Raw genomic sequence first — 24,481 nt, 5'->3', positions numbered from 1 at the left:
ATTGAAAATTACCTCATCATTTATTCTCCCTCCTCATGTGGTTTTAATGAGTTTTCTCTGTTGAACACAAAAGAAGATATTTTGAAGAATGCTGATGCTGGAACGCTATATGATTTCTATATAAGGGAACAAATTACTATGGAAGTTAATAAGTAACCATCATTTTTTTTAAATACCTTCCTTTGTATTCAACAGAAAAAAACTCAAATAGATTAAATTAAGTGAAGGGTGAGTAAATGATGACAGAATTTTCATTTTGGGGTGAACTATCCTTTTAATAACACCATAAACAACTGCACTTTGGCATTTCTTTTCATTTCTTGCCATTTCTTTTGCCACACATGTTGCCATTTCCAAACATCAGAGATTTTGTGGTTTGATTTGATTTGCTTTGTTTTTAATCATCCTGTATCATCATACTGTAGAAAAATTTGAAATGAAATCTGCTCCGTGAGAGATTAATTGTTATATATAGCTAGTCAGGTTGTTGCAGTGAGTATTCATAATATTATTGATGGGACACTTGCAATAATATTTCTTTGTATATTTGTGCCTTTGTGTCTGTAGGCCATGCTCAAAGCAGGAGTATGAATGACATCGCCGACACACCAAGCACAGACCAGGTGAGTCACACACTGTCACAATAGCTCTTTATTTGTATTAAAAGGCCAGCGCTTGACAAGGCACAACAGCTATTGTACTGTTCACAATAGCATCTGCACAGGCCTTTAGTGTTTGCTTTGAACCTTTTTTTTTTTAGCTGCCTTGACCAATTTTACAGATTGAGAAATTCAGCCAAGGCCGATTCTGGGATTCAGCTCATCTTTTTTTCTTCTTTCTTTGGCTTAAACAAATTGGGTTTTAATTAACAGTTTCAATTATAATCTAAAACAAAACTTATGTTTTCTTAATATAAGGGTCAAAAAAGCATTATAAATCTAAGAAGTAAAAGTGGAAAAAGTATAACAATGGATTTGTTTTATTATCGCTGAGCAAAAATGAATCGTGATTATTTGTATCCAAAATAAGTTTGTTTTGACATAATATACAGTATATACTGTACAGTTGAAGTCAGAATTATTAGCCTCCTTTGAATTTTTTTTCCCTTTATCCAGATAATGTTTAACAGACTGAAGAAATTTTCACAGTATGTCTGATAATATGTTTTCTTCTGGAGAAAGTCTTATTTGTGTTATTTCGGCTAGAATGAAAGCAGTTTTTAATTTTTTAAAAACTATTTTAGGGACAAAATTATTAGTCCCTTTAAGCTATATTTTTTTCGATAGTCTACAGAACAAACCATCATTATACAATAACTTATCTAATTACCCTAACTTGCCTAGTTAACCTAATTAACACAATTAAACCTTCAAATGTCACTTTAAGCTGTATAGAAGTGTCTTGAAAATATCTAGTCAAATATTATTTACTGTCATTATGGCAAAGACAAAATAAATCAGTTATTAGAAATGAGTTATTAAAACTATTATTTTTAGAAATGTGTTGGAAAAAAAATCTTCCCTCAGTCAAAGAGAAATTGGGGAAAAATAAACAGGGGGGCTAATAATTCAAGGGGGCTAAGAATTCTGACTTTAACTGTATGTGTGTGTGCGCTGCGTATTTATTAGCCATATATAAATACACTCATCCATGCATATATTTGTGAAAATATTTCCTTTTTTTACATATATATTATACATTTACATATATTTTATAAATAAATATTTAAATCTATGTAACGAAATAGTTTTGTATAGTTTTGGCCCAAGGTGTTTTTTACATGCATTTTTTATTTCTCTTTGCTATTTGGGCTTATTAGAACCTAATTAGAATAAAAACCTGTCCTATATATGTCCATATACGTGGACTCGTGGAACATTTTTTCCTGAATTATTTTTAATGCATATTTAACATAGAATTTTTTAAAAACTTGCTTTGACTATCAGAGAGTAAAAGCAACATTTTTTTCCCCATTTTGGACAGTTAAAAACAGTGTTTGGGTCATTTCATATGCTGCAAAACAGTTGCAGGATGACACTGTATGTCTGTAACAAAATATAAAACATTTAAAGTATTTTAAATAGCCATTTAAGAGCTAAAATGTGCTGTCCACATGTGTGGACACTCAAGCCCTATGGGGATAAATATATATAATACACACACTTATATTATGTCAAAACAAACTTTTATCTCTGATGTGATTAATCTTAGCCCAGCACTTGTTTTTATCTAAATCGCTTAAAAAGACATGTTGAAGTCAAAATTATTCACCCCCCTGTTTTTTGTTTTCCCAATTTCTGTTTAACGGAGAAAAGTTTTTTTTTTCAACACATTTCTAAACATAATAGTTTTAATAACTCATTTCTAATAACTGATTTATTTTGTCTTTGCCATGATGACAGTAAATAATATTTGACTAGATATTTTTCAAGACACTTCTAAACAGCTTAAAGTGACATATAAAGGCTTAACTAGGTTAATTAGGTTAACTAGGCAGGTTAGGGTAATTAGGCAAGTTATTGTGTAATGATGGTTTGTTCAGTAGACAGTCTAAAATATATAGTTTAAAGGGGCTAATAATTTTGACCTTAAAATGGCTTTTAAATTTTTTTTAATTGCTTTTATTTTAACCAAAATAAAACAAATAAGACTGTCTCCAGAAATAAAATATTATCAGACATACTGTGAAAATGTCCTTGCTCTGTTAAACAATTTGGGAAATATAAAAAAAAAAAAAAAAAAAAAAAAAAAAACAAGGGGGGCTAATAATTCAACTATATATTTACCATGATTTACAGAAGACACCTAGTACAATGTAATTCTGTGTAAAAATGGTTTATATACCATTTTTCAGGCACATTTAAAACAAAAATCATTTGATGACATTAAAATACTTGATTTAAGGATCACTGTACGGCCTGAAAATAATATATACTTTTAATTCTATATACTTTGATTCTTTATACTATGATCAAATCAGCTAAATTATTTGAATGTTTTAATTTCTAAAGAAAAATATCTGACTTTTTGATGGTCCCTATTGGCACATTTTGTTGGCTAATTCTCATTTGAATATTAGTAGACTGTCTGCCTAATATCTGTTGATACTGCTCCTTCAACAGACATTTAACTGATAATAAGAAACTTTGCAAGTACATGTCAACTTCTACTAACCCCAACCCTAACCCCAACCTAACAGTCTATTTATAATCTAATGAAAAGTAGTTGGCATGTAGATGCAATGTAACTTAAAATTGAACAAAATGCATTTAAGGGACCATCCAAAATAAAGTGATACCAAAATATCTTATTATATTATTTATAATAACTATGGATTAGAATGCTGTTTTCATTTTTAAATGTGATGGCACTAAATATCAGTAATATTTTTACTTTCAATATTCATACAAGTTATTTGAACACTTTACTTTCATGATTTCTGTTCACAAAATCACTTTTGTAAATTGCATTTGAGGAAACTTTAAACCAGGCATGTCCAAGCTCGGTCCTGGAGGGCCGGTGTTCTGCAAAGTTTAGTTCCAACCCCAATCAGACACACCTGGGCTAGCTTATTAAGCACTTACTAGGCTTTCTAGAAACATCCGTGCAGGTGTGTTGAGGCAAGTTGGAGCTAAAATCTGCAGGACACCGGCCCTCCAGGACCGAGTTTGGACACCCCTGCTTTAAACCATTGACTTGGAAATAAAAAGTTTTTTGTTTTAGATTTGACCATGTTCATAATTTAAAGTCACAGAAAAGAAAAAATCCTGCAGAATCGTTGTGAAATCATCAAATTCAAACTGACAAATTCCTGCCATAATAGATTTGATGTTTTTAATTTTATAATAATGTGGTGTTTCCAAGTGCTTGGTTGGAAGAGCATCCGCTGTGTTAAACACATGCTGGATAAGTTGGCGGTTCATTCTGCTGTGGCGACCCCTGAATAAAGGAACTAAGCCGAAAAGAAAATGATTATATGAATAATGTGGTGTCACTCACCAGTTTTAGGTGAGGTAATGCTGATTTTATTGAATCTGCTTTTGTGCTAAATATATAAATGGCATACGTTATAGATTGTTTCATATGAAGGGAATGTTATGTGTATGTGTGTGTGGTACCGGTCATCTGATGTGCTGTGCTGTGCTGTACTGTGGCCTGGTGTCTGGGTCAGTATTGATCTCACATCGGGGAAACGTGCTCATCTGATTGTGTGGTCCGCGTGCTACGCTCTCACATGCAGAGAGACACCCGGGAGCTCTTCAAAATGGTGTCACTGTCTCCATTTTGTTCATAGGCACACAGCGCACAAGGGTGTAGCCACTGATTTATGTTCTGCTTTTTGTTCACAAAAATAAATTGAAATTTTTTGAAAGATTATGTCATTTAAGTCTTTGTTTGTTGGTCGTGTGGCCCTGAAAACTAATAGCTGGAATAAAAAAAAACACTCTGCAGCATATATGAAGACAATCTAAACACATTGAACTTGCAGGATAATTAACTTTTACACTTACCGGCCACTTTATTAGGTACACCTTACTACCGTGTTGGACACCATTTTGCCTTCAGAACTGCCTTAATCCTTAATGAACCAAAGGTGCTCTATTGGGTTGAGTTCTGGTGGCTGTGGAGGCCATTTGAGTACACTGAACTCATGTTCAAGCAACCAGTCTGAGATGATTCGCGCTTAATGACATGGCGCATTATCCTGCTGGAAGTAGCCATAAGTAGATGAATAGACTGGGGTCATAAAGGGATGGACATGGTCAGCAACAATACTCTGGTAGGCTGTGGCTTTGACAGGATACTCAGTTGGTACTAATGGACCCAAAGTGTGCTAAGAAAATATCCCCCATACCATTACACCACCAGCACCAACCTGAACTGTTGATACAAGACAGGATGAATCCATGCTTTCATGTTGTTGATGCCAAATTCTGACCCTACCATCCAAATGTCGCAGAAGAAATCGAGATTCATCAGACCAGGCAACGTTTTTCCAATCTTCTATTGTCCAATTTTGGTGAGCCTGTGCAAATTGTAGCCTCAGTTTCCTGTTCTTAGCTGACAGCTGTAGCACCCAGTGTGTGGCACTTCTGCTCCTGTAGCCCATCCGCCTCAAGGTTGGACGTGTTGTGCGTTTAGAGATGCTCTTCTGCATACCTTGGTTGTAACGAGTGGTTATTTGAGTTACTGTTGCCTTTTCTATCAGCTCGAAACAGTCTGGCATATCTCTGTAAACCCTGGAGATGGTTGTGCGTGAAAATACCTTTTCTGAAAAACTCAGACCAGCCCGTCTGGCACCAACAACCATGCCACGTTCAAAGTCACTTAAATCACCTTTCTTCCCTTTGTCTACATGCCTAAATGCATTAAGTTGCTACCATGTGATTGGCTGAATAGAAATTTGCGTTAACGAGTAGTTGGACAGGTGTACCTAATAAGTGGCCGGTGAGTGTATATTCATATAAATAACCTAAGATATTCATTACATCAGAGAAAAGCTTAGCCAAAACGATATAAAATTTTTAACCAAAATTGTAAAAGTCATTTTTTTTCCTAAATCAATGAATCCTGACCAAATATTTTAGTGGTAGAAAACATTTAAAATAGAAATCACTCATTTAACTTTGTAATAGGATTTCCATGGGGTCTAAAAATGTAAAAATCAGACATTTAAGCACACTGAAAAAATGATTTCTGCAAAATTGTTGCAAACAATTTATATGGGTTCAGTTTAAACAAACAATTTAAGTTTAGTAATGTTTAACTTAATTTGTTTGTTTAAATTTAGCCCAAATAAATTGTTTGCAAACAATTAACTTAAATTTGTTAATCCAAGGAATCATCTTTGAAAATTTTTTTTCAGTGCATTTAAAAAAGTCCTAAACAATGAGCGATATTGTATTGTAGGTCTTAATTCTTAATTGTCTATATCTGTATATTACTGTAATTTTGATTAAATAAATTCAGCCTTGCTGACAACAGACTTCTTTTAAAAACATTTTAAAAATCTAATTAATACTTAACATATACTGAACATTTAAATCACCTTTAAAAACAATTATCATTTTAAATCTAGTCTTACTATAGAAATAACGAGACCTAAATTCATATCCAAACCCATTTCATGTTGTTTTGTTTATGAAGATGGGAAACGGAGTTAGATATTTTTGTTTCTTGGAATAGACCTCAACACATTGCGCCCTGTCTGCCAGATAAAACAACAAACCCTTTCTGAACCAGTTTCTTATTTATCCCAGATATACAATGTGTCTTTGAGATATTATCTTTCCACGTGAACGCTGTAACATGCTTGGTTTACAATTTGTTCAGAGTTAAACAGGAGGAAAGCAGAATTACTCCTCTAAATCCAGACTGTGCTTTACTCAAGGGCTTCAGAAGGAATTCTGCTGTCTTCCAAGTGATAAAGGCTGCAGATATTTTAGTTTGAGAGTTTAGAATAGCACAAGCCAGTGTGGGAATAGCACATTTTCTGTTGAGTTTCACAGAGCGTGAACAGCAGTAAATCAGCTTTTGTTTGTAAGTGTGCAGTTCCTGATTATTGGCACATGAAAGGATTTCGATTAAAGAATGATAATGTCATTTACATAATCAAATAATACATTTGGTTTGCACAGAACAGGGCTTCGTTTGTGTAGAAGATTTTTGTTAATAGAAAAGATTTTTTAAAAAAACATGCGTCTTTTCAGAAGTCATGCAAGAGACCATAATAGAATTGATGGGATAAAACATAACATGAGGGTCCTGTGATGGAACATATCTGTTAAATGATAACACAAGGGTTCAATGATAGAAAAAAAAATAGTAAATAACAACAGAAGGCTCCTGTGGGGGATAAAGGAATAAAAGGGTTAAAAGACAACATGACATCATGAAACCCCCCTCTTTCGGTTCAAGTCTGCCATCGAATTTTTTCAAAAAATGCATCATAATGGGTGTGGAGCTCTGGGAGCAGAGGGAGGAGTGGGCGTGGCCAGCAGAGCAGGGGAATGAACAACTGTAGTCAGTTGGCTCACAAAATGAGAAACAATCTGTGAGGAGATGTATGATTTTATAGTTTACAAAAAGTATATTTATGCAAAAAAATAAACAGTTAGTATTTTAATGTCCTGCTACATTTGTTATTCATAATTTCATATACACATAACCACAATTTATATCATTATAAAGATAATCATGTTTATATAAACACTATAAATGAGGAGGACTTCTCTCCTCCTTAATCCCCAGGTCTGAATGCAGACACAGTGGATAGCAATGCAGCAGGTCTCTTGCCCTCTCTATTTCAACTATTAGCCCTGCCGGTAATCTGGATGTCTGAATGGTAACAAACTCAACTGACAAAATACTAAGTCCGCCATTCTCCAATTCTCGTACAGCTCTCTCGACAAAAATGCTTGCTGCAAACCAACAGCTTTTCTGTATCCGCCTGACAGCATCGCGGGGGAAAACATGCAACAACCCCTGTGGATCATGAAAACAAAAACATTCGATCCTTCATGAAGGGCTAAATACTGCGTGCCATATGCAGAGTCTGCGGACAAGGTCTCACCCAGTCATTGGCTGGTCTCACAGCTTGGCAGGTCTGCCTTGCCTTCAGAAAGCACCTGCTATCATGAATAATTAAGAAGCAGGGTCTTCTCATAGGATAAGAAAACTCAGCAATAAATAATAAAAAGAAACCAACGTCTCACCACTTCACTAGTGCTACGTCACTGATTTTGATCCCGCACCAAAAATTATTTTAAACCCGGAAGATGAAATTAGCTGACAAAAGCTCAAAATGATCAGTTTTCACCATAATTAAAGCTGACAGGTGCTAACGTTGTCTTAAATGAGGCTCAACACACTTAAATCTGCTAAAATCTCAAAAAAAGTACTCCAGGGTTTCTTGAACCTTTAAATTACAACATAAAGATCCTGTGATAGAATAAAAGAGTTGAGGGTCCTGCACTGTCCGAAATAAAAGTACGAGAGCTGTCACTGTTGCAATAACGTGAAAAAGTATACTTTTGTACATAAATGCTCCATACTAGTATCTTAAAGGTATATATTAGTACAGTGTGCATGCAGTCAAGTTCAAAATTATTTATACCCAAGGGGTATGAAGAATTTCTGGCTTGACTGTATATGTAAAGTGTACATATTAGTACATAAAACATACAAGAGTGTACCTTATGAAAAGAAACTGTTCTAATGACACCTCTTACTTGTATTTCTAAGAGTGTATGACGAAACAAAGGATAAATAACAACATGTGGATCTTATGATGGAACAGAAGCATCAAATGGAAACAAGAATGTCTTTTGAAGGACATATTTGGTTAAATAGCAACATGAATATTTCTTTTTACTCATTTCAGCTGAAGAATAAGTTCATGAAGAAAATCCCCAGAGATGCAGAGGCATCCAATGTTCTGGTGGGAGAAGTGGACTTCTTAGAAAAACCCTTTGTTGCCTTCGTTCGTCTGTCTCAGGCCACCACTCTTGGAGGTCTGACAGAAGTTCCAGTGCCCACCAGGTAATAGTGCTGCATGTTAAAACTCACATTAAAGAAATTATGAAAAATCTTAAAGGATAGTTCAAAAAAGACCACTCTGTCATCATTTACTCACCATTCACTTGTTTAAAATCTAAATTTCTTTCTTCTGTTGAACACAAAGATATTTCTTTTTTTGAAGAATTTGGTTACTGAGAACCATTGATGTAGTAATGGAAGTCGATAGATCCCAGCAACCGGCGTTCTTCAAAATATCATTTATTGTGTGTGTTCAACAGAAGAAAGAAATTCATAAACGTTTAAAACCACATGTAGAGTAAATGATAAGGTAATTTCATTTTTCGGGGGGTGAACTATCCCTTTAATGAACTAAAATCAAGTTATGTTTTCTTTTAATGGACAGATTCTTGTTTGTTTTACTTGGACCTCCTGGCAAAGCCAAATCTTACAATGAAATCGGACGGGCCATTGCTACTCTCATGGTGGATGATGTAAGTTTGATCTTTTGTTTTGCACTTATCATTATTCATATAGTCTACACTGAGTTCCTTTATGCGCAATTCTTCCAGATAGACCTGTAGAAGAAGATAAACTCATACATTGCCCTTTAAAATGATCTGAGATTGATTTCCTCAATTGAATCTGCAGCTCTTCAGTGATGTAGCATATAAAGCCAGAGACCGGGAGGATCTGATTGCTGGCATCGATGAATTCCTGGACGAGGTCATTGTGCTTCCACCTGGAGAGTGGGACCCCAAAATTCGCATAGAGCCCCCCAAAAAAACTCCCTCAGCAGACAAAAGGTAAAGCTCATTCCTCTTCTATGACTTTCTTCAGCCTTTATTCTACACATCTTAACGCTGCTGTTGTTTCTGTGAAAAGGAAATCTGTATTTTCCCTCAATGAGCTGGGTCAGATGAACGGGACGGCAGGAGGCGGAGGGCCTATTGAAGAGGATGAGGAGATGCCTGTTCCACATGAGCTCGGTGAAGAGTTGGCTTATACAGGGAGGTGGGTGTCTGAATACACTAAATAGATAAATGCTTTCGGTTCAAGAATTTGAGCTAAATTACATTTATTTATTACACAATTAGCCCTCCTAAATTATTAGACCCCTCAATATTTTTCCCCTATTTCTGTTTAACAAATTTTTTCGTTACATTTCTAAACATAATAGTTTTAATAAATCATTTCTAATAACAATTTTTTTGTATCTGTAACATGATGAGAGTACATAATACTTGACTAGATATTTTTCAAGATACTAGTAAATGTATTCAGCTTAAAGTGACAATTAAAGGCTTAGCTAGGTTAATTAGGCCAAGTTAGGGTAATTTGGCATGTCATTGTATTATTTGTTCTGTAGAAAACCAAAATACAAAATAGCTTAAGGGGGCTAATAATATTGACCTTCAAATGTTTAAAAAAAATTGCTTTTATTCTAGCCGAAATAAAACAAATAAGACTGTCTCCAGAAGAAAAAAAAAGGAAATACTGTGAAAAATTCCTTTCTTTGTTAAACATCATTTGGAAAATATTTAAAAAAAGAAAGAAAAAAAAACAGGATGGCTAATAATTCTGTATAATTATAAGTATAATTCAACTGTACATGAATAAATATATGGCAAAATAAAGACATTTCTAAATTCCTTGACACAGTAACATTGTGAGTGAATGCAGAGAAAGAAAACACTCTAATGTGGCTGCTTGTATCATTAGCTGAGTTTCCATCTTAACATGAAGTGAATCTTTTAAAAATACCAAAAGTGAATTTGGTGCATTCCCATCAGGTTGTTAGAGCAGCTGATCGTGGTATTGGTAACCAACAGTAAGCAACACAAGCATAATGGAGTCCTGTGGGAGTAATATTCGCTTCGTCAGAGTTAATTCAGCTAATACGTATTTTTCTCCCATTATTCACATTAACGTATCTCTGTTGCTTTTGATGGCAGAAACATAATTTTATTTGAGATATGTCTTTCAAAACAACATTTTCAATGTGTTGAAAAAAGGCTGTATTACAAAAGAGGATGTAGGGTAATGATCAGTGTTGGGGGTAACGCATTACAATTAACGTGAGTTACGTATTAATATTACCTTTCTAAATAAGGAGTAAAGTAATGCATTGCTTCTAAAACAAGTAACAATATTTGAGTTTTTTTTTTGAAAATGTAACACGAGTTACTTTTTAATTTAATTTGCTTTTAAAAAATAAATTGCTGAATTAAAACCAAAGTAGTCACAATGAATCACGCAGTCAATGAGAAAATTTGTTCATTATTTTGAAGGCATCAAAGAAAAGAAAAAGGGGATTGTCTCAATGGACAGTGATTTTACTGAAGACAAACAGTACAAAAATAGCAAACACATTGCTTTAAACTTTCCATAATTTGAGGCCCCTAGTTCTTAGATAACATTATCCTAAGATATTAATTTTTATGTATTTTTTAAAGGTAAATGTAGGTGTAGGTTATGCAGTGTGTTGTTAATTGCAGATCTCCTTTATTAAAAAAGAAAGAAGGAAAAAAAAAGTTCTGAAAGAGATCAAGCCTAAGCCTGATAATAAAAAGTAACGCAAAAGTAAAGTAACGCATTACTCACCATGAAAAGTGACTAAGCAATGCAACTAGTTACTTTTTTGGGGAGAACTCAATATTTTAATGCATTACTTTCAAAAGTGACTTTACAACACAACAGCCATTCAAAGCTTAATTCTAAAATCTTAAGTTTTTTTCTCTGCAAACTTTAGTATTACATAAAAACAATTAATTTCAATATATATATTTTTATTATTATTTGCCCACATTAAGTGCTACTCTCCATTCTGTTGGCCACTTCAGTTGTCAAAGACTCAAGAATTTAACGGAACTCTAAATGGTATGTGCAGTTCAATTGTGAATGGCTCACACAACCCTGCAAGCTGCAATATTTATAAATTGATCCTCGGAACCTAATGTTCTTGTACAGCGACCTTTAAGAGTTTTTAAAACCCTTTTGGCTATAAGTTTGAAAGAAAAAAAACCTCACTTTTAGGTATAGCTTGAGTTTCAAGAGCTCAAAGTGTTCTTGCCTTATCTGTCTTTGCAAATAATTGAAAGATACTCCAGAGCTCTTAGGATCAGGAGAGTTCATATCTAAGCCTAATGTGATTTTTAGCCACTTGTGCCATGGGCTATAACTTGGAGACAGAAAATGGGTGCCAGTTTTCAATGCTAATAATCAAGATAGAGCTCTCCTCCGTCTATGAAGTACAAGTCAAAGAGTATCTGTCTCTGCTGAATAATGGAGGAAACGTCTGTGTTTACTCTACAGGTTCTGTGGCGGCCTTTTTCTTGATATGAAGCGGAAGCTCCCCTGGTACCCAAGCGACTTTTACGAAGGTTTCCACATTCAGTCCATCTCTGCGGTGCTCTTCATCTACCTGGGCTGCATAACCAATGCAATCACCTTTGGGGGCCTTCTAGGGGATGCCACAGACAATTACCAGGTACACCTCGCACTTTTATACCTGACACTAAACATGACAGTTTGTTTAATGTTGCATGCCATCGTCTCTTCGTGGAGGATTTTACAAGCGCACTTGTGTCCTAGCTTCATCTATAGTCCATTTCTTTTTTTTCTCTGGCTCACTTTCTCGCCTTGTTTCTCTCGTTCTCTCGCTTTCTCTCTCTCTCTCTCTCTCTCTCTCTCTCTCTATCAGGGTGTGATGGAGAGTTTTTTGGGCACCGCTTTAGCAGGAACAGTATTCTGCGTTTTTGGCGGTCAACCCCTTATTATTCTCAGCTCAACAGGGCCCATCCTCATCTTCGAGAAACTGCTTTATGAATTCAGCAAGTGAGAGAAGCAGCATCCACACTAATCCATCATCATTTCACAGACCATTATCAAGGACAATAAAGTCCAGCCTTGATTGCTCACTTTCATCAAGCCAATAAAAGGCCCTTATAAATCATCTCTCTTCACTGATTCAAAAAAGTCACTTCTCTTTTGAGTTCACCGCTCTCCTATTTACCTCTCTTTATTGTTTCTTGAAACTTTTTTTGTCCCTAGAAATAATGCGATTGATTACATGGAGCTCCGGCTGTGGATTGGCATTCACTCCTGTGTTCAGTGCTTTATCCTGGTGGCCACGGATGCCAGTTACATCATAAAGTACATGACACGCTTCACAGAGGAGGGCTTCTCTAGTCTCATCTCCTTCATCTTCATCTCTGACGCCATCAAGAAGATGGTGGGCTCCTTTAAATATTACCCCATCAATACCGACTTCAAACCGGACTACGTTACGGCCTACAAGTGCGAGTGTGTGGCACCAGACCCGAGTAAGTCCAATCCTGGCTTAGACCACATGCGTTTTTGAAATGGTGATGTAATTGTGAAGTGAATTCAGTTTATTACATAAGGATTGATTTAAACTGAGGCTATGTTTGCATGACAACCATGTAGCCAAAAAGGGAAGAGTTTTTTTCATTTGTGTTACGAACCCTTTTTTTAATCAACACAAAAGAATTAATCCTTGAAGGGAACGCAACATAAAGAGTACACATGAACTAAATTGTCTAAATTAATGAATTTATTACAAACAAAACAAACAACTCCGGCCCTAAACCTACCTGCTTAAAACTAAATAAAGACCTTTCTAGTCTTCAGAGGTAACCAGTTAAGAAGCCATGCCTCTCCCCCGGATTTCCCCCAAAAATAACAAACTAAAATAATAAAGAAAAATAACAAATGGTAAATCGTTGTGAGGACCGGCGCTAGACACGGCCCCCCTGATTTACTCTACCTATCTGGAGTTATTCGCAATGTCTGTTCAAAATAAGCAATCCCGGACGAGCCCCCAATTTTTGAAGGGAACGCAACATAAAGAGTACACGTGAACTAAGTTGTCTGTTAATAAATTTATTACAAACAAAACAAACAAAATTATGTGTCACAACTAAGTAAGAATGAATAAAGAATCAAAAACTCACGTTTTCCAACAAATATACAACACTAACCTAAGACTAAATAACCCAACAATTAACAAAGCAGATCAAAGTAAGACTTAAAGAAAACAAAATAGTAAATTAAAGAAAATAAAAGAAGCTTGATGGCTGACTGTGAAATCTCCTCTCTCCCTCCGCTAAATGTTGGTCCATATTTATAGCCAATTTTTCAATGAGAGCAACTCGCCGCAGGTGCGCAAAGGCGGACTCTAGGAAACGTCATGACACACATGCAAGCACAAACACAGACATGCGACAGCCGTAACAATTTGTTTTACAAAATGATCCACAAAAATGGACAAAAACGCTGTATTACTTATGCTGGACCAGATTTACGAAGTCACCATGTTAGTAAACAGCACATGTAAGTAAGTGACAACACGCCGTCGGAGGTTCTGCATTGGTGTGTATGTATAATTTGCCATGTGTAAGATTCATCTTTGCTTTTGGTTGTAATGTGAAGTAAATGCACAATTTGCAAATGAAGCATTAGGAAATACCTGAGTTACAACACTACCATGTACTCCACCATCGTTGTTTGTTTGCACTTTTCATTTATCTACTCTTCTAGAAACACCTACTATACATCTGGGTGATGTCATTGTTTTCACATGTTCTAATTTTCAGGTTTTTACACAGACACGACAACGGTGGCATTTTCAAAAAAGCTTCCATTTTCTTCAGATTTATGCATTTTCAGTCCAAAAATGATGTTGTCATGCAAACAGTATAAAAACATTTCCCTCTTTGGTTGAAAATGTTGTCATGTAAATGACCCCTAAAGCGGGTCGCACACTCGATGCGCCATGACACAGTGCGCACATGACAGTTGGAAGTATCTCACACCAGACACGCACATTCGAATATTATTTATGAATAAACTATTCAGATGGCACTCTGTGGCGCGGCAGAAATATGAACAGTGTCCGAAGTCGTAGCTGGGCGCCGCAGACAGCCGCCGACTTGCCACACCGGTGTGCGTACCCTGATAGAAATCTATGTTTAGAATTCTAAAATGCATGGCGCTGCATGGTGCATCACGGCGCATCCGTTGTTCAACCCCCTTAAGAATGAATGGTAACACTTTACAACAAGGCATAATTAGTTAACTTTATTTAATGTGTTAGATGTAATTAATATGCAATGATTTATTAGTCTAGTTTGATTTAATCTTAAATTTTTTTAATTGAACATAAATCTTAGCTTCTATTTGTTCATGATGCATTAATGTTTATAAAACTTACTATCATTTCATTTATAGTTTTTGTTTTGTTTTCCATTGTTCTTTTTTAATGTAGAATTTTCTACAATATAAGTCATGACTGTAAGTCACACATGATGAAATCACACTGATGAGAAGAAAAACAAAAACATATACATGTTATATTTTGGAAATACTTCAGAAACACTGCTATGACAGTAGGATTATGAAGTCAATGTGATTCTATAAACTGAATCGATTTGGCGATGTGAAAGTATTGTGCTATACTACAGCATAGCTGTTCACAGATTGATTTAAAAAATAAATAAATACTTAAAAATACTTACATACAGCTCCTTTATACAGATTTGAATAATGAATCAAGCCTTATTGTAAAGTGCTGGTGAATAAATGACACTTTTTTTTAAAGCTGTTCCATCAATAGGCATCCATTAATGTTCTACAATGGCAATGTATTGTCTGTGTAAAGAGAACTGTGAAAGTGTTCGTGATTATTGTAACTTATTTGCATTATGTTTGTTTTTGCTGCAAACCCCCATACGTGGCCTCTGATTGATGTGAGTACTTTTTAAATTACGGATGAGTTTAAACTGCACACATAGCATGTTTTATGAGTTTGTACTCAGTCAAATTGCCTGCAGTTATAAATGACAAACACCACTGAGGTTTTTTGAAAGTAGTCTGAGCGTACTGCATTGTTAGAAAAAGCAAGTGACAATTCACCTGCAGTCATTTACATTTTGCCAAAGCTGGCTTTGATCCTGGATAAATCCTGCTAACAAATATTATTCAGATTTCCATTGGTTCTGCTCATTTTCCTCTCTGATTCTCCCTCTCTCTGTTTGTTCAGTGGCAACAATGATCTTCGATGTTGTAGTCCCAGTGCCAGATAATTCCTCTGCTCTCTTTGGTGTAAGTGCCTAATGTCTTCACCTCACTCACTTCTGTGTTAGCATGACCTCATTAAAGACCACTGCATAGGCACTAACAATCACTGATTTTATAATCCGCAATAGCTATGTTTCCATCTGAAGTTGCTGAAAGTTGCACAAATAATTAGCCAGTAAATCAAAACAGAAGGGTCACGTTCTGGAAAACTGGTGACAATGATAATGTAACCAATAATATAAAAGGATCAAATTAAAATGTATGATGCTGCAACCAGGGAAACCACTGTAGCTTCATTCTACAGGCTGTACAGATTTGACGATGTGAAACTATAGTGCTTTACTATAGTATAGCTGTTCACCTGTTGATATTAAAAAATAATTAACACTTAAAAATACGTGCATACAGTAAAAATGTACTGTAAGATGCTGCAACTAGGGAAACCACTCTAGCTTCATTCCTTGATTTTACAGACTGTACAGATTTGGTGATGTGAAATTATAGTGCTATACTATAGTATAGCTGTTCATGTGTTGGCATTAAAAAATAGTTAACACTTGAAAAATACTTACATACAGCTCCCTAAAAATGTAAGATGCTACAACCAGGGAAACCACTCTAGCTTCCTACTTGATTTTACAGACTACAGATTTGGCGATGTGAAACTATAGTGCTATACTATAGTATAGCTGTTCACATATTGGCATTAAAAAATAATTAACACTTAAAAATACATGAACAGTTCCTTAAAAATTATTTAAGACAAACAATCAAAATAAACAGAAATATTTTGTTCCAGAAATATTTTGGAAAGACTGCTATGACAGTAGAATTATGAAGTCAGTTTGATTCTACCAGCTGTACAGATTTGGCGATTTGAAACTATAGTGCTGTACTGTAGTATAGCTGTTCACATGTCAGTAATAAAAAAAAATTAATACTTAAAAATACTTACATACAGCTCAGCTCCCCAAAATGAACTGTAAGATGCTGCAACTAGGGAAACCACTGTAGCTTCATTCCTTGATAATAAATTATTTAATACTCAGCTTGCAGACAACATACAATAAAAAACAGAAATGCATCATATTTTGTTCCGGAAATACTTTGGAAAGACTGCTATGACAGTAGAATTACAGTATGAAGTCAATTCGATTCTACATTTACGCATATTAAAAAATAATTAACACTTAAAATACTTACATGCAGCTCTCTGAAATGAATTGTAAGATGCTGCAACTAGCGAATCCACTGTAGCTTCATTCCTTGATAATAAATCATTTGAGACTCAGCTTGCAGACAAAATACAATACGAAACAGAAATACGTCATATTATGTTCTGGAAATACTTTGGAAAGACTGCTATGACAGTAGAATTAAGAAGTCAATTTGATTCTGCATTCACATGTATGTAAAATAATTAACACTTAAAAATACTTACTTTCCCAGTGATGGGTTGCAGTTGGAAGGGCATCCGCTGCGTAAAACATATGCTGAATAAGTTGGCAGTTCATTCCACTGTGGCGACCCTAGATTAATAAAGGGACTAAGCCGAAAAGAAAATGAACATATGAATGATAAAAATACTTACATACAGCTCCCTAATAATGTACTGTAAGATGCTGTAACCACTGTAGTTTCATTCCTTGATAATAAGATATTTTTATTCTTAGCTTACAGACAACATACAATAAAAAAACAACAACAGAAAAAGACATGGCTTCTAGAATTTTATATATATTCTGCACATTTTTATGCATTCTTGCCTTTCCATTTGGCATTTCTTTTAATTTAATATCCCAAAAATGCATATGAAAATACTTCAGAGGGAAACATAGCTACTAATAACTTGTTTCATAATATGGCTTGATGAGTAAAGTCTAATTAGTTTATTTCGAAGACATTCTTTCTTCATCTTGCTCTGCTGTATTACTTTGTGTTTGGCCTTGTCCTTTTTTATTCTCTCTTTTTCTCTTTTTTTTGCCGTTTCTCCACAACAAAATCCTTCCATATTTGCCCTGTCCACATTCCTCCCTCCTGTCCCTGATTTCTACCTTTATTTTTTCTGCGTTTCTCCTGTTCTTCTCAGTTCAATATTACAGCTCTGGACTGGACTCAGTTGAGTAAGAAGGAGTGTGTGAAGTACGGAGGCTCACTGGTGGGGCAATCCTGCAAATATGTTCCGGATCTTGCTCTCATGTCCTTTATTTTATTCTGCGGCACTTACACCATGACCGTCACTCTGAAGAAGTTCAAATTTAGTCGCTACTTTCCCACTAAGGTAAGACCCGTGAATCAAACTCATATTTATTTTACACTTGTACTCTTCCATCTTTCACTGCGTCCTCATTAGTATCTTAGGCATGTCTGTTCATCTAAAAGTTTCCTTCTGCCATGCCAAAGCCCTTGAGACTAACTGTATCTTGCATACCATAAATGTTGGCTCTTTCATTCTGCATGATCATAATAACAGAAGGGATTTTGTAAGATCAGTAGGATATTTTGTAGCAATAAAGCCACCTAAAGCAAAATCATGAAAGGTGAACAAGGTGATGTGGGTATTGACATTCGTTTCTGCAATTAAAACAGCCAAATTTATTAAAAGGTGGCAAGTTTGCAGCCCGGATTAAAAGCAGTTTTTCATTTAAAAAAACAATGTTAAGGACAATATTATCAGCCCACTTTAGAAATATATATTTTTTGATTGTCTACAGAACAAACCACTGTTATTCAATAACTAATTATCCAAACTTGACTAGTTTACATAACTTAGTTAAACCTTTAAATTGCACATTAAACTGAATGGTAACACTTCACAATAACAGTACATGAATATTGATGTGTTCAATTGTAAACATTTTTTGCCTTTCAAAAACATAATTTAGGCCAAACTCAATTCCAACATAATCTCTCACAAATTGACTGATAAATGTCACATATACAATCAATCAAATATAAAGCCATAAGAGTAAACAAAAACAAAACAAAAACTGCTTTTATTATATTAAAAAAAAATACCATTACTAATGCTTTGCTTCTTAGACTTTACGCACCTGAAACTTGCCTATAGCACTTATTCACTGTTGCTCTTATAGATGTGTAAATTGCTTCCTTGTCCTCATTTGTAAGTCGCTTTGGATACAAGCGTCTGCTAAATGACTAAATGTAAATGTATTCTAGCCCAACTAAAAAATAAGACCTTCCCCTGAAGAAAAAAATATTATAAGAACTACTGTGAAAATATCCTTGCTTAGGCCAATTGAGAACAGTTAAAAAAAATAAATGAAAAATTCACAGGAGAATATGACAATCAAAGTATTATGCTTGGTATTTTAACATCACAAGCATATCTGTTGGCAAAGTTCACAGTAATTTATTTCTGAAGATTATTTTTTCGTTGTATTCCCTACAGTAATATTACATTTAAGTGTGTAAAATTGCTGTGGAAATTCTTGCTTTGAGATTTCGGGTTTATTCCTTGTCTGTTGAAAATCATTTGTTAAATAATAGCTTTCCTATTGATATTGGATGGATGAACTGTGAGGAGAATAATGACACCTCATTGATCGCACTCCTTTAAAGCACTTCACTGATTGGTTAAAGTTTATTGGAAGTTATTCCCATAATCCACACAAAGGATCTTGGGGTTCAGGGAAAATGTAGCTATTTAGCAACACTGTGCTGCTATATTTCTGCTACGTGTTTTATTCATATTCATTAAAATACCTATTTTTTTTGTCTATCCAGTTGAGGAAGTTAATTAGTGACTTCTCCATCTTCATGTCCATCATGACGTTTGTGGGTCTGGACATGCTAATAGGTCTGAAAACACCCAAACTCATTGTGCCCACTGAGTTCAAGGTGAGAGTATAAATTGAGTTCAACTTGATTTGTGTGACTTTTCAATGAAGCTTCTTATAATTTTATTTAAAAAAAATTTAAATCATGTAGCCCACACGTGCTGACCGAGGATGGTTTGTGATGCCATTCGGAAAGAATCCATGGTGGGTTTACCTGGCAAGCTTCGTCCCTGCTCTCCTCGTCACGATCCTCATCTTCATGGATCAGCAGATCAGTGCTGTTATCGTCAACCGGAAGGAAAACAAATTAAAGGTATGTAGTTTGCCGCTATTTTAAAGGGGACCTAATATTCAAACAAATTTTATAAGGGGGCTAAGCTGTTTTTTATAATCACACTTTTACTAATCACACGTCTGCGGAAACACTTTATTTGATATTCAACCTTACAGGTCATTGTAGGGTGAAATCGCTGCCCATTAGTGACAATCTCTCCCTCATTAGCATAAACTGCCCTGAGTGAGAAGCAGCCGTCCGCCATTAGAGCTTTCACCTGCTGAAGATAATGTCAGTGACTAAGAGGATTATAAATGTGGAGTTTTAAGATGCACAAATGAACATCGTAGTCTTCACTGCCTTCTTCTGAGACACTTCTTTTGACATTTTCAGTTTTTCACAGAGATAACTTTAGTCCTGTTTTTAATCTGCTGCTATAGTGACACATAGGTGTTTATAGCCCCGCCCCCTTTTGAAAAGAGCACAATCTCATTTGAATTTAAAGCAGCAATCACCAAAATGGCACAATTAGGAATAAAGCCTAAAAGGGGCAGTTTCAAAGAGTTATAAACAATTATTTGTGGGGTATTTTGTGCTGAAACTGACATACACACTCAACTATTTTTCATCTTGTAAAAAGGGGCATAAAAGGTCCCCTTTAAAAGTGCCATAGTATGCATTGATACATTGTTTAAATTGTTTTCTGACATATACATAGAAGGTATGTGGCTTAGTTACATGCAATCTAGAAACTAGAAAAAAAATCCATTTAGAAACTAGAAATTGGGCCTAGAAGGAAAACTTCAGTTTTGGCCTTATTTGGAAGGGTTGTGAATATTAATGAGCTCTGCTCTCAGCTCAGCTCAGACACTCTCACAGCATGATGAACTCTGAAATATACAGTTGAAGTCAGAACTATTAGCCCCCTTTGAATAATTTTTTCTTTTTTAAATATTTCCCAAATTATGTTTAACAAAGCAAGGAAATTTTTTACAGTATGACTTTTCTTCCGGACAAAGTTTTATTTGTTTTATTTCAGCTAGAATAAAAGGAAAGTTTAATGTTTTAAAACCATTTTAAAGTCAAAATTATTAGCTCATTTAAGCTATATATTTTTTCGGTAGTCTACAGAACAAACTATCATTATACAATAACTTGTCTAATTACCCTAACCGGCCTAATCAACCTAATTAATTTAAATAAGCCTTTAAATGTCACCTTAAGCTGTATAGAAGTGTCTTGAAAAATATCTAGTTAAATTATATTTACTGTCATCATGGCAAAGATAAAATAAATCAGTAATTAGAGATGAGTTATTAAAACTATTATGTTTAGACATGTGTAGAAAAAAAATCGTTTCTCCGTTAAACAGAAATTAGGGGAAAAAATAATTCGGGGTGGCTAATAATTCTGACTTCAACTGTATATGAACAAACTAAGTAGATGTCTTGTCAAATGATAATCGGAAAAACTGAAGTGGTGAAAATGTTCATGTTAAGGAACAAAACATTTATATATACAACAATATACACGTTAAACTTAAAAAAAAAAAAGATAAGGTTAAAGTGACTTTATCTGTTGTCTCTGTATGAGATAACGTTACTCCGTAGCCATGTATGGCAGCCCTGTTAATGTTCCTTAAAGCCTGTAAAGTTTTCAAAATAAGAGTCCCACATACATAGGAAATAATGTTCCGACTGGCCTGAGATTTTACACATACAGGAGAATGAGGAAACAATGGTATTTGTGTCTCACTGTATGTCATTATCATGTACTAAACTCTTATTATTCAGCTATGTCTATCCAGATTTTCATTCTATGGCCACTTTAATCACCCCAGGTCTATTTCCACTGACTTCCTCAAATTCTTTCTCTCTGTTTTTTTTTTACAGAAAGGCTGTGGGTATCACCTGGATCTATTGTGGGTTGGCATTCTGATGGCAGCCTGCTCTTTTATGGGTCTGCCATGGTATGTTGCAGCCACTGTCATTTCCATCGCTCACATTGATTCACTGAAGATGGAGAGCGAGTCTAGTGCTCCAGGGGAACAGCCACAGTTCTTGGGTGTGAGGTGAGACACGCACTACTTGTTTGTCAACTGCAGCAGGTGTGGATTGTGCTCCTACATTTAGAGTGTCTGATGCAGAGAGTGCTCTATGCAGGAAAAAAAATGGTTTTAGCTGTAACTATGCTGGGATGAACTTGACCAAAGTGATGGTGTAGAGAACTCAAATGCCAATTATGCAAATGCCAATCTGAACATGAGCCATAACCTTAATGGATCAAACTAAACATTAATGATTGGCACTTTGCTTTGTAACTTCCCACGATTCACACGAAGCAACTCCCTTTCCAATTCTAGCTACAGTTCTCTTCACCTCAGCCTTTTTGCCACACTCTCTTCCTGTTTAATTTGTGAATCCAATCCTTTTGACTCAACACAAATAACAGATCCGAATTGAGTAAACTACACGGTGGTGCCAATATTGGTGATCTAAAGGCAGAGACAAACGTGGCAAAGACGGTAGCTTCTCGTCGGCCTTCGATGGCGTAGCAAAATCAAATCTTTAAATAGTACGTCCTCAGGTTGTTTTTTGAAGCCTTATGTGGCACCACAATTTTAAAGAATTCTGCTGTTTTAAACAAGTCATCTTTATGGCAGTGATCAAACTGTTGACAAGAGAAAATATTTACAGAAAAGAAAAGTGTGGCGTCCAACCCCTACTGCTTCTCACTGTGTATATACAAAGTACAGTATTTACAACACCAACAAACAAACCAAAAACAAAATATCAAGAGGGGGGGGGAGGGGGGGTTTGGGGATATGAATGGATAAATTACAGGAGTTTTCTGGGAGAAATAGCAAAACACGAGGGTGAACTCCCGGGAAAACGGGAGTATTGGTAGGTATAGAGAGAACTGGAACTGGTGTGTGTGAGGTGCGTGATGGGACATGTAGTGCAGTTGAATGTGAGTGTTCTCTAGCAGTCTGCAAGTGCAACACTGCTGATGATCACAACAGTAACATCCTCATTAAACTAGTAATTTCAACTTGTAAACCAAAATAAAATATTAAACTATCTGTAAAGTAAAAAGAGTCATAAATAAAAACAACTCGTTTTGACTTTATTTATTTCTTAAAAAGCCATAAATGATAAAATGTAGTAGATTGTTACAACATAAGAGCATATTGATTATCATAAAATCTAATTTAATCAAACTGTAATCAATTTACACTGAAGCCAAACCTCAAACGACAGCAGCAATAAACTAATTATGTCACTGATAGACTGTAAAAATTCAACTTACAAACTGTTAACTCAGTTTAAAATTGTAAGTTAGGTGGACTTATTTTTGAGTTATGAGTTGAATTTACTCATAAAAACGATTTAACTGCATGTTTGGAGCTGTTTGTTCAATGAAAGTTAAAAATTCAGTTAAGGAGACTTAAATTTTGATTTTTGATCATTTGAGTGTTTACCACAGTTAAAAAGTTGAGTTAACTTAAAATTTTAAAGCAACCGGCTGCAAAGAAATTTGGAGTTTAATTTGGAGCCAAATTAGTCCGTAAATTATACTTGACTTAAACCAGCCTTTTCAGTAAACTTAAAAAAATTATTTGGCACAACTTCAACCACTGAAGCTTAATAAACTCAACATTTCTTTGCAGCCGGTTGCTTTAAAATTTTAAGTTAACGCAACTTTTTATTTTTTACAGTGTATAGTTGGTTGTGAAATGGGCACTTTTCATCAGTGACTAATGTTGCGTTTTAGAAATTGCACAATAAGACACTGGACAATATGATCTGACAGTCATGCTAATTTGTTAATGTGAATACAGATTATGCGAACACAGAATAAAAACGTAGCAGTTCAGTATATATACAAAATCCCATTTCTTTACTCACAGCATGCTTCTATTATCTCTGTAGTGTCTCTCTTACTTCTTCTCTTCCAATTACAGGGAACAAAGACTGACAGGAATCCTGGTCTTCGTGCTGACAGGAGTGTCTATTTTCTTGGCCCCGATCCTGCAGGTGAGCTTGTAGAAATGACAGAGATAATTAATACTGATTCTGACCTATCATGTAGAGTTGATTAGCAATTCTAATCACGGATGGTGTTTAGAAATGTTGTTTGCATGATCTGATCTCATTCAGGTCTACTGTTTATTTCAAATGGATAAAAATAAACAAATGCTCACAATACCATTTTAAAAACTGGGATTTTGTCTATGTTTTTAATGTTCACCATGGCTTTATTTATTAATACAGTAAAAAGCTGTAACTATTACAATCCTGGTTTTGGCCTGTCCTCGGTAGCTGTGTTTCCATCTACTTATTTTTATGCGTATTTTGAAATATTGCGTAAACAACAACATGCTTAATGAAAACATGAAAATGAATTCAAGAAATAAAATAAATGTTGAAAATGCACATCAAAAACTGAAAAGGATCAACTTTTTATACAGTAAGAAATTAAATGCACTTACAATGGAACTATGACGAACTACGATGGAATTTTTTTATTTAATATTATATCATATTTAATACACAGTATTAATGGACAAACCAGCAGACCGACCACATTATAAAAATGTCTGAAATATTGTTTTTGTCTTTTTAAAATGCCTCAGCCAAAGTCTGTCATCAAAGTGGTTTGGTATTATTACCTTCCAAATAATTTAATGTTAATGTTTTTCTACTTTCATCTGTTTTAACTTTTATTTTAATTTGATATATCAAAGCTGATTCACGCCATTGATCAGTGTCATGTTATCCTTGAGGGC

At 34.9% G+C, this 24,481-nt stretch overlaps 1 protein-coding gene across 1 annotated transcript in view; it reads left to right on the top strand.

The window, feature by feature from the left end:
* The window catches only part of slc4a5a (solute carrier family 4 member 5a), a 53,728-nt gene that overhangs the window by 24,889 nt on the left and 4,358 nt on the right, over positions 1-24,481 (top strand). The window contains 14 exon segments of the mRNA XM_056456785.1: positions 568-623; positions 8,384-8,541; positions 8,924-9,011; positions 9,169-9,323; positions 9,403-9,531; positions 11,833-12,007; positions 12,221-12,354; positions 12,571-12,842; positions 15,608-15,642; positions 17,708-17,899; positions 19,366-19,479; positions 19,570-19,731; positions 21,585-21,763; positions 23,657-23,729. Of these exon segments, the coding sequence (XP_056312760.1) occupies positions 568-623; positions 8,384-8,541; positions 8,924-9,011; positions 9,169-9,323; positions 9,403-9,531; positions 11,833-12,007; positions 12,221-12,354; positions 12,571-12,842; positions 15,608-15,642; positions 17,708-17,899; positions 19,366-19,479; positions 19,570-19,731; positions 21,585-21,763; positions 23,657-23,729 (1,922 nt within the window).

This window comes from Danio aesculapii, chromosome 5 (assembly GCF_903798145.1).
Source record: "Danio aesculapii chromosome 5, fDanAes4.1, whole genome shotgun sequence".
Classification (NCBI taxonomy): Eukaryota; Metazoa; Chordata; class Actinopteri; order Cypriniformes; family Danionidae; genus Danio; species Danio aesculapii.
The sequence above is the reverse complement of the archived record's forward strand: the minus strand, read 5'-3'. Positions and strand labels throughout refer to the sequence as shown.